This window comes from Populus alba, chromosome 14 (assembly GCF_005239225.2).
Source record: "Populus alba chromosome 14, ASM523922v2, whole genome shotgun sequence".
In the NCBI taxonomy this organism is placed as follows: domain Eukaryota; kingdom Viridiplantae; phylum Streptophyta; class Magnoliopsida; order Malpighiales; family Salicaceae; genus Populus; species Populus alba.
This window is the reverse complement of record NC_133297.1, coordinates 13,373,065-13,384,911: the sequence shown is the minus strand read 5'-3', so window position 1 is coordinate 13,384,911 and position 11,847 is coordinate 13,373,065. Positions and strand designations below refer to the sequence as shown.

Below are 11,847 nucleotides of genomic sequence, written 5' to 3'. Positions count from 1 at the left end.
GGATCTTTAAAGGTCAAATATACAAAGTTACAAACTTTAGACTTCAATGACAATGCATGTTACAGTGTTCTTCCTGTAACATTTAAAATCACTAAAGGTAGTGGGCAAGGCGGCTGCAGCCGCCGGATTGTCCCTCCTGAGTGGTAGGGCCCAATCTTCCGCCGGCGAAGATTATTCTCACTGAACTTTTCTCAAGGTCTAATTTGATGTGCTCTTAGTGGGTTGGTGTTGTGAATCTTACCATGTCCTGTCATTTTGCCCTTCCTGCTTCGTTAATATATAACATAAAAAAGCGGTCCTTTCTTTTCCTCTTTCATGGTAATCACTGTCTGATACTGGAGAGAATTGGAGAAGATTCTCCGAGGATTGAGGAGAATTCAAGTTCTTTCTCTAAGGTTTGGTGGGAGTTGAAATTGGAAAGTGTAATAATTAATTGCAAAATGAGATGATTTAGTGGAGCCATGTTATCATCAAGTTAATTCGATTTATTTCTGTTTATTCTTGAAGTCAATGAGTTGAGTGCAGAGTAATTAAGCAAGACGTAAATGGAGTGTTCTGTTGAATTATTAATGATTCAATGAATCTACATCAGACCAAAACGCATCGCATAAAGTGACGGTTGTGGTGTGACCAAGTGGTGAAGCAATTAGCGATACACAAGGAGCATCGCATGCTGTCTGTTTTGGGCTTGCCAATCCCAGACGAGGATGAAGTTGCGGGTTCAAGAAACAATGATGAACTGTCAAGCCTTGTATTTTCTTCAATGTCGGAGAAACCTGTGGATATCTTGAATGTCACTTATACACTGCGGTTGGTTTTCTTATAATCAATAACGCCGGAAGAAAAGGTGGTGGAGTAGGTTTGGATGCTTCATGATTTAGTTCAGGGACGGTAAGGGGCATTCACGGTTCCCTTTTTATATATATACGAGATGACATGCCCGCGCGCTGCCGCGGGCTTATAAAACAAATACACTTGATAGTATTATAAATGTGCATCAATGCTAGATAAGTAATAGAAATTAAAGGTATGATAGAGCAAATATTTCATGACGGAAAAAAAAGTTGTGTTGGTGATCAAAAACTCAGAGACTTAACAAAATGATTTGTAGATATCTATAGTGTTTTGTGAGGAAAGATACAGTGCTTTCACTACATGATTTAGCTTTTTAGTTAATAAAAAGACAAAAAAAATTACAAAGTTAAATTCTCTATCAACTTAATATTAAAAAAAAACCAATACAGATAATTTTGGAAGGAAAAAAACCCATGAGAAAAAATATTGCAGCAATTGACAATGTTTTGTAAGGAAAACTATAGCGTTTTTCTCAATAAAATAAAATAAAAAACCATTTAGAGAAATATTGTAGCAATCCACAGTGTTTTGTGAGAAAAACTACAATGCTTTCCTCATATGATTTAGTTTTATTGTAATTATAATTTTTAACCAACTCAATATTAAAAAAAAAAATCGACAAAGATAATTTTGAAAAAAATAATAAAAAAATCACATGGAAAAACACTGCAACAATTCATAGTGTTTTAAAAAAAAATATAAAGTTAAATTCTTAATCAGCTCAATATTAAAAAAAAATCGATAAAGACAATTTTAGGAAAAAAAAAAAAAAAAACAAACACCAAAAAAAGAGAAAAATATCATGTTGGAAACACTGTAGCAATTCACAGTGTTTTGTGATGAAAGCTACAGTGCTTCCCCACATGATTTAGCCTTATTTGTAATGACTTATAATTGTAATTCACAAACAACTCAATATTAAAAAAAATGAAAAGGATAATTTGAAAAAAATTATAACAAAAAAAACCATGCGGAGAGACACTGTAGCAATTTATAATGTTTTATGAGCAAAGCTACAATGCTTTCCCCACATGATTAAGCTTTATTACAAAGTTAAATTCTTACCAACTCAATATTAGAAAAAATAAAATGGACGAAGATAATTTTGGAAAAAAAATATTACAAAAAAAGAAAACACAAAAGAAACTGGAAAAAAAAAAACCATATAAGAAAAAAATGTATTAATCCATAGTGTTTTTTGAGGAAAAACTTGTAATTGCAATTCTTAACCAGCTTAATATTTAAAAAATAAAATTGACAAAAATAATTTTAGGGAAAAACATAACAAAAACAGGAAAAAATCATATGAGAAAAAAAAACTGTAGCAATCAACAGTAATTTTTGAGGAAATTTACAGTGCTTTCTTCACATATTATAACTGTAATTTTTAACCAGCTCCATATTAAAAAATAAAATAAAATAAGATAATTTCAGAGAAAAAAAAAACCATGCAGAGAAACATTGTAGAAATCAACAATGTTTTAAAGAAAAATAATTACAAAACTAAACTCTCAATCAACTCAATATTAAAAAAAAATCGACAAATATAATTTTGAAAAATAAAGAAATAAAATAGAAAAAATATGTGAAAAAACATCGCAACACTCCACAGTATTTTAAAGAAAAAAATTAGAAAGCAAACATTTTAACCAAGTCAATATTTAAAAGTTAAAATCAACAAAAATAATTTTGAAAAAAAATTAATAAAAAAAAGAAAAAATAGGAAAGTTGAAAAAAAAAAGTAAATTTGAAAAAAAAAAAAAAGAAGAAAAGAAACGAAAAAAAAGAGGAAAAGTTAGAAAAAAGGAAAAAAAAAAAAAAGAAGGAAAGCACTGTTAAAAAATAAAAAAATAGGAAATTTGAAAAAAAAAAAGTAAATTTGAAAAAAAAAAGAAAAGAAACGGAAAAAAAAGAAAGAAGGAAAAGTTAGATTAAAAAAAAAAAAGGAGGAAAAAAGCACTGTGGATTACTGTTGTAATCCACAGTGCTTTGTGTGTGGGGGAACAGTGATTCCCCCACACCATTTAGATATTGTTAATATCAAATTTATTACCTATCAAGTATTTATTGAATTTTAGGTATTTATTATCTGACTATTATTTATTATTTGACAAGGAATAAGATATTTATATGTATTAAATGATAAAATTTTAAATATATATTTTGGGTTAGGTTTAGATCAGGATTGACAGTATTCAAACTCTTCCTATTACTCATTAAGTAAAATTACTATTAAGAAAAAAAACTCTTCTAATATCTTTTACATTCGGATTAAATTTACTTCGAAATCTTTCTTGTACCTTTCTTACAAAATAGAAAGAAAGGCTTTCTTTTGGGATTAGACTGAATAGATTTATAATCACCTCTTTGAAATTGTGGTTGTTGTTATGATTCATAGTTTTTTTAGCTTAGAAATATATTAAAATAATAATTTTTTATTTTTAAAAAATTATTTTTTATATCAACACATCAAAACGATCTAAAATATATATAAAAAAAATAAAAATTTAAAGAAACATAGTTTGCACCGTGTTCCCAAATATGCTTAGGTCCGTTTGGAAACGCGGTCTTACCATTTTTTAAAAAAATTCAATTTTTTTTATTAAAAATTAAATTTTTATATTTTCATGATTTCAAAAATAAATTTTTAAAAAATAAAAAAATATATTTTAATATATTTTTAAATAAAAAATACAACTACAATCATATTTTTAATCAGCCCTTAACCCTTTGAAGATTGAACACAGGTAATAGTTGAGGTCTCCTAACGGCCATAGGACCATGTCCACCGAAGGCCTTCACTTGTAGCGAGCATGGAGCCGATGATTTGATGTGGTTTCTACTCATCAAGTCGGCCCAATAATCCATAGTTGAATCAAACTATGGGATCTAAAATCCATCAAGTAAGGCCCATGGTATAAAAAACATATTTGCTCGCAGGCCCATAATCCTATTGGCAAGCAGTGCCTCTAATCTGGTGGAAATTGGAATGGACTAATCTGCCTTCTCCACCTTCCCTGTAAAATCCATGCGTGGTCATTTTTCACGATTGTTTGATGATGCTCATCTTCAAATTTAATTCGGATGTTCAATGCTTATAATAGTAATATGATTTTACAAAATTGACGTGAAAAGTAATAGAGTATATAAGATATATTGATTAGTAGTAGATAAGACAAAATAAAATAAAAAAATATTTTTTTTTTTCATGAAACTTAACATCTTTGAAACAATAATTAGAAAGAGCATTGAATTTTTATTTTAAATAATTTAAAATGGCAACTTCTTCACCTATAAAAACGTTAAAAAATTATTTTATAATCATCCAAAGAAAATTACTCATAAATAAGAACATAATATTATTAAATTATTTATCTAAATATTTATAGTAATGAAATAAGTTATTAACTAATCGCGTGTCAAATAAAATATCTTAGCGAGGATGTTGGCCAAAAAAAAAAAAACTTTTGCATACATATTGCTGCAGGTAAGAGGATCATACCTTGTGATCTTCCTATGCCTGACAAAGTCCAGTCCCCACACCTCCTTTGTCAGCTTCTCCCAACTGTGCCTGCTGAAATCTTTTCCTGGAAAAGCTTCCATGGCCGCTTCTCGCAACTCGACTCTCCTAGTCGTAACCAGCAAACCCTCATTCTCCTCTTCAAGTTTCTTCACTACTCTGGAAAAGCTTCCATGGCCGCTTCTCGCAACTCGACTCTCCTAGTCGTAACCAGCAAACCCTCATTCTCCTCTTCAAGTTTCTTCACTACTCCTTCAATACCAACGCCAGCAACAATGGTCCGTTTATCGTAGAGGAGACATTTGAGAACGGGTCCCTTGTAGGCAAGAAAACCATAAAGAAGGCGGTGACTTCCCACACAGTTTGTAAGATCTTACAAGCGATAAATAAAGCATCGGGGATATGAAGTGATGTATAAGGCCACATTATGATTTTGATTTCGAATCTAGTGCCACAACGAAATAAATAAAGTTAATATGATTGGAAAAATACATGAAATTGCAAGAAAAAATGTGTATAGATGCTGCCTTCTTGTTTATAGTATCTGCAGCTGACAAAGCCGATGCTGCGACCAGCAGCAACGCCCTGCCTATTCTGCTTGCCGTATATTTTTTAAACCTCTTGAACCCACTTCTTGACTTCGAGATCATCTGAGCTTTGCATGGTAGTTAAGAAATATTTGTTTCCGATATTAACATCAACATCGTTTTCATACGTTTTGGCAGTGATCTCCATGGCTAAGTTCTTGATCTCTGACTTTGAAAGAGCTAGATGCATATTATTAAACCCCTTATTTGAAACCATGTAGTTGTAGGATTGCCCATCCACCTAGAATTCAAGCCTGAAGTGAAACAAGGATTAAAAGTTTTTACCATTCTTCCGAAAATCTGGTGATTTCAATTTGGTCCAGCAATTATAAATTCTTTTGTAACTTCAATTTTATCCCTAATTTTACTTGTGTTGGTACAGTCAAAAGAACACGTCATCGTTACCAAATGATTTAGCGGCCACTTGTCCGATGCTAATTGGTAATCATGTTGTATTATTACACACTCACTCATGCTCAAAAAACAAATAAAACCATACCAACGAAAAAAAAGGTGACATTGAATATCAGCGAAAGCTGAAAAAATCAGATTTTGAAACTCAAGAATCATTAATTTATTGCGCCTGCAAAATGCACAGCAAAACAACCACACCTCTCTCTGATTGTTCAATGGATTAAATTCACGGGCTCATGGAATATCATTATTACAATAAAGAATAAAAAATTGCCAGAGAATCTCAACATCAATGCAATTGGCAAATGGTTGTTGAACTTTTCCTGCAGAAGGGTTCTCTAAATTTTGTAAGACCTGATGTTTCTAGAAGAAGCGTTCATTTACACCATCATACACAACAGCAGTGATCTTGAACGAGCATCTCTCAGCTATGAGCCTCAGGATTCATGCTGCAACGGAGGTGTTGTACCTAAAAAGTGTAGAACGGCACCGCAGGGCACAAGCATCATTTACCTCGAAATGGAAGTCCAATAACTGCCTAATGGTATGGCCCACATATTCAGAGGAATAGTCATCAAAAGGCATTTAAGAGAGTTCCTCCTTGCTGAACTTGTTCCAGGCTTCCTGTTTAATGGGCGAAAAAAATTGGAAAAAAAGACCACAAAATTGAAAAAACTTGAAGTTAGATGTGGCAAAGTAAATGTAGCTTTTAAACCACGGTTGAAAAATAAATAAGAAAAGAATCCAACATCCAATAATGAAGATACCTAATATCAACACTTGGAAATTCATACTATACCTTGAGGGTATCAAAAACCTTCTCAGCGATATATTTTTGTTGGATAGTAGCACCTTTCTGTTGCACCTTATCAGGATGGACGCATAAGGTTGCCTTTCTATAGACTTTTTTCACTGAGGTAGAGGTGATCAAATCTGTCAGTGAAACTGGTTCCCAGTCACAATCAGGCCAAAGCACCTGCTCATCATTCCGCATATAAAGAAAAATATGTTGGTAATTACTCATGCTTAATTATACTAAGCAGAAAAGGAATTCTTGAACTTTCAATAATAGCTTCAAGACATGGGAATGACACTTCATTTTCCTTCGTACTACAACCCGACACTTCAAGCAGCCTCTTAAACAGAGAGCACAGCAAACACACAAGTTATAGAAACCAATGATGCTACCAGTGGCCCTTCTAAGTGCGAAATATTTTCCTTGTATAGTATATGAGTAATCGATAGTATGGTGGGTTGTGAAAAGGCTTGGACTTTACACTATTAGAACAGTGCCTGTAAAGCTACACAAAAACGGATATGCAAAGGGTTTGGTGGTGGGGGGCACCATCATCAGATTAAAACTCTAATAACTCTGTTAACTTCACCATCATAATTCATAGATACCCAGGCATAAGATTATTGAACAGAATATATCAACATATTGATGATTCATAGTATTCATTCTCAGCAGAAATGGCAGTTGTGATCATCAATCCAGAAGCTCTCTTTGAAGATTGGTTCCAAATTCTCCTTAAGATGTAAGAACACAGTTTGGTAGGAACATAACCGTGTAATGGTCTATATTTAAATTCTAAAAACTCCTCAATTTGGAAGACTAACAGCAATTCAGAAATAAAAAGCAACAAATCTGGAAAAAAAAAAAAAAAAAACATAGATGTGATACTTTCTTGCATACTAAAATGCAAAAAGATACTTCAAAAGGCAACAAATCTGAAAGAAAAAAAAAATAGATGTGATCTTGCATATTAAAATGTGAAAAGATACTTCAAAAGGGCCGTTCAAAAACTCACGTATTGCAAAGATGATAGCAGTGCACGCATATTGCCTTCTTTGCCTGCTGCCCAGTGCTTTATTTGAACATCCATTTTGTCAGCTATCCTCTGCAAATTAAGATCAGATATCACCACATATTACTCAAAGTTAAGAGGTTGCATTGCAAGGAAAAAAATAAAACATTAGAAGATATAACAAGTGTGAGCAACAAGCCATCCACCCCATCAATCCAACCCCGCAAAGAGACAGCAAGTAACTGAGAGACTCGCTTTTTTATTTATAAACCATATGCTGCTTCACATCAACATATAGACTCAGTTCCTTTCAACTCATCTTTGACCCCAAAAGTAGCACCACAAGCATTCATGCATCACACATATGGTACAAAAAAAAACAAGCAATAATCTGTAGTCAGCACACAAAAATCCAACTAAATCCATTGCAAGTCTAGGGCACAACTGAAAATTACTTACACGCCTCTCCTCTTGCTCATGCAAAGTTTGACGGTCACGCTGGTTCATATCAGCAACTGCTTGTTCCTGTAGATACAACAATCCAGATTTGTAAAATCATCTCTTATGATGACAAATACAAATTCAATCTGCAAAGTAACAACTATTCAATTTCACTCAGTCAACTAGGAACATCAGCTATGTGCTTTAGATGATAAAGGAAAGAGCTGCAGCTATGACTCAATAGCCAGCAATCATTATTACTCAATGCTGGCAGGATGAAGTAACTCTTGAAGTACACGATGTACGAGATGAAGTAACTCACAGTGTGAGAGAACCAGAGATGGACAAATCACTTCTTTCAACTGCTACTCAAGGAGTTTTGTACAAAAAGGTTATAAATTAATGATTATTGGAATGGAATTCATCAGGCAGAAGAGCTGATAGATAAATACTATCAGGTCAGATTTTACAACTTTGTAATCCTTTGCTGTTCTTGTTTCATACATAAACTAATTTCTTTTCACCTTCTATATAAACAAGCATGCAGCGTATTAATATAATCCAAGAGAAAAGAATAAATCCATCCAGTCAATAGCATAATCCTAATCACATATGATAAACGAGTGAAAAAAATGGTTTGAAGAAAGACACACCATTCGATCCCGGGTCCTCTGGTGACGATCCCATCTGGCTCTCCTTCTTTCTTCACTTTCCCCATCAACTTCCTCAAATTCTCCAGATAACATGGCATCTTTGGCAGAGTAAAAGCCATCAATATTAGATAAAACAAAAATGCACCAAAAGATAATTTCTACTGCTACCAATGAAAGCCAATTTCAACAATAAATTACCTCCAAAAATTGAAGAAAGGTCACCAATTACATTTTTTGCAGAAGTCTTCCTAGTGCCAGGTGAGGAAGTAGAAGATTTTTTAGTGGGGAATTCAGGCTTTCCTTTTGCATTTATCTTTGCATCAAATAGAGGGTCCTAACAGGGGCATCTGGAGTCAAATAAAAACAAGCTGCTGGTGTTACAGAAACCATTTACTCTTGTATCAGTGGTTCTTACCGGAACTTCAGACCTTGACTTTGGCACACTGCTGGAACGAGAACCCCTGCCGAAAAATAACTCTAGATCATCTGCACTTTCCTTTACTTCCCTGGCATGACGACCATTAGATCCACTATGAGCATTAGTTTGCATCCTACCCATAGCAAAGTCCTCCAGTTCATCTATGGCAGAAACATCCGAACTCTTTCCTGCATCATGGAGCATCATAACACTATTAAGATTATGAGAAGAACAAATGACTTAAGGAGGCAGAACAATATTTACCTGTCTTCAAAACTTGCCCTGGTTTTGGAGGGGGTCTCAATGGTGGGGAGCGATTTGACAAAACAGTAGATTCTGTTCTTCCAGAATGATTAAACTTACCAAATTCCTCCAGTGGGTCTGTGGACAATTTTTTTTTGGTTGAAGTTTGTTCAAGCACTACAAAAGGGTCTTCTGTTGAGGTGAATGCTGGTGTGGTTGTTCCTATATTTTCTCTGCAAAAAATATACGGTGACAAGAACAAAGCATCAGAATTGCACATCCATGGCCATGTCCCATTACATCATACAGAAAATGGGGTCAAACTGAAGAGGTCCAAAACAGATTTGTAAATCACTCAATTAGGAGAAATATACTGTCTCAATTAGGAGAAACACTTTGAGCTATCATCCTGTCTCAAGTTTTAGGCCATCAAACTACCATCTCATCATTTTCTTGTTATATGTGGCAGGTAAACAAAAGAGGCGCATCAAAGGTACATTGAACTGCACATAGAGAAAAGCACGAGATGGGAGCTGAACACTGTGGCTAATACCCACATAAGGTACAAGTAAAATGAACTCAAATCCTCCATTATTTCAATAATCATACATAAAACACGATATTTATCACAGTATGCAAATAATTTCCTATATAAACAAACCAAGAGCAGTGAATAGATAAAGCATTGACATTTAGTTAAAAATAAATAAATAAAGAACAATTAAGCAAGTAATCAATGAAACCATCAAATTTCCTATAAAAAAAAACACATACTCTTCACTTGATGATTTGCGGGAACCAAATCCGGGTATCAAATCATCATAACCAACAGATCCATTCCGGCTCGGAGGCTTCAATTTTGTACCAAAACCCCCCAACAAGTCATCAACCGGTGCTCTTTGCTTGGCAGCCTTTGAGGAAGAAGAGGTAAACGCCCCAAAAATATCATCATCAACATTATTATTAACTGTTGAACTAGAAACATTTAACACACCAAATATATCATCATAAAAAGACGATTTCGCACTCGAATTTTTAGTACTTGAAAACACAGAATCATAATCGAAACCAAGCCCAGTGCTAGTTTGTTTTGAATTCTTTTGAAAACCGCCAAAAATGTCAAAATCATCACCAAAATTCTGGGATTTCGAATTGCTACGGAGAGTTTCGTGATCATCCATGAAAGACCCATTAAGGGAATGGGAATTATAGGTTGATTTAGAAGAATATGGGGAGGTTTTCGGGTTTGACGAAGCGAAATTTGGTATTTGGGTATTATTGGATCCCCTCGATGCCGCCATTGGTGCTGATTTCCCTTGCGGTTTTAACCCAAAACGTTCTGTCAATACACCAAACTCGTCCATTTTCTTAAAAAAAAAAACAAAAAAAGAGCTACAAATCAGAAGGATTCTTTCTAATCAATTCTGAGAAATGAGTTTTCTGATCTGCAAAAATAATATAAAAAACTGATAAAATTGGAGTGGACTTGAAGCAAAAGAAAGGGCGATCTTGGAAACGGTAGAATTTGGTTTTATTTGCCTTTTTTTCAAAGAAAAGAAAAGAACTAGAGAGTGAATTCAGGTATTAGATGGTGTAGACAAAATGGCGGGAGTTGGATGATAAGGAAAACTAGAAAGGAGAGAATTTTCTGGGATTTGTAAGAGAAATTTTAGATTTCAGTGGACTTTCTGTATCTCTCTCTAAGATTTCTACGTCTCTGTTTACATGTCTGTTGTGAAATAAGACCAGGCCAGGCTAGGCGGTGCGTGGAAATGTGGAAGCAAGTCTCTTACGAGTGGTGGGTCATGTTACGTACATCTGGATCTACTCTACATTACACCTCGAACCTTCTTCTTATTTTTTACTCGAATTTCCTTCCTTTTCTTTTCCTCCTCCTCCTCCTCCTCCTCCTTTAAGCAAATCATGCATGATTTTTTCTCTACCAGCTCGCCGATGTCATATCATGATTTTAATGTGTTTTTTTTTTTTTTTTGTAAAAGAATTATAATTATAAGTAATAAATCTGTATAAATAATTGGAAAAAATAAATTAAAAAAATAAATATAAATTAAGATATTTAATTGCACAGCATGGGATATTAATATGGTGTTTACTAAATTTTTTTATTAAATTTATTTTTTATTCAATTAAATAATAATAAAAATAGCCATACATATTAAATTAATTGAATAAATTAAAAAGAAAAAAATATCATGTAAGGTTGTGCATGTTATAAATATTATTAAAAATAAATTTTATATATGTAAAATATAAAAAAAAATATTATAGATGAATCAAAATAACATCTTCAAAAATTAAATAGATATAAAAAAATTTAAAAAAATTATTCTATTCAAAAAGGCTAGATAAAAAAAATTAAAAATAATAGATGAGGGATATTAATTGAAACATAAATTAAATAATTATTTTTAAAAAATACATATTAAAAAAAGGTATAAATTAAAATAAAAATAAAAAAAGACAATGATAGTCTAGGTATCATAAATACATTTAAAAAAAATATAAAAAAAAAACCAAGCGACTTGAATCACAGACCCAAACGAGTTTAATATAGTGCTTCTATTTTAATTAGATGATAAAAATATAAACAATGATAATAAAATAGATAAAATTTTAATATAAAAAAATCACAATGAATTCAGAAAAACCATTAGAAGTATAAAATTGGATAAAAAAGATTAAAAAAAAATGAGTTAGCCTGAATTAGAATGATGAACATGTAACCTAGTTAATAAAAGACAAGCTAAATCGAGTTAACCTACAAAACTATAGCTTTAAGTTATGAAATCGAAACAATCCAATAAAAAAAATTGAGAAAAATTAGAAAGTCAATCTTTAAAAAATTAAATAATATCAAATAATGAAATTAAAAAAAAAATCTAAAACA

The 11,847-nt window shown here is 32.5% G+C and overlaps 1 protein-coding gene across 1 annotated transcript; it reads right to left on the bottom strand.

Moving 5' to 3' along the window:
• Positions 1 to 5,512: 5,512 nt before the first annotated feature.
• Positions 5,513 to 10,802, bottom strand: LOC118059639 (uncharacterized). Its single transcript, XM_035072582.2, has 9 exons — positions 9,714 to 10,802; positions 8,961 to 9,172; positions 8,694 to 8,884; positions 8,477 to 8,612; positions 8,279 to 8,376; positions 7,644 to 7,709; positions 7,188 to 7,277; positions 6,176 to 6,352; positions 5,513 to 6,000 (listed from the first exon to the last, which is right to left on the bottom strand). Exons 1-9 carry the CDS (start codon positions 10,301 to 10,303, stop codon positions 5,962 to 5,964), a joined length of 1,599 nt encoding a protein of 532 aa, XP_034928473.1. The 5' UTR covers positions 10,304 to 10,802; the 3' UTR covers positions 5,513 to 5,961.
• Between the last annotated feature and the right edge of the window lie 1,045 nt (positions 10,803 to 11,847).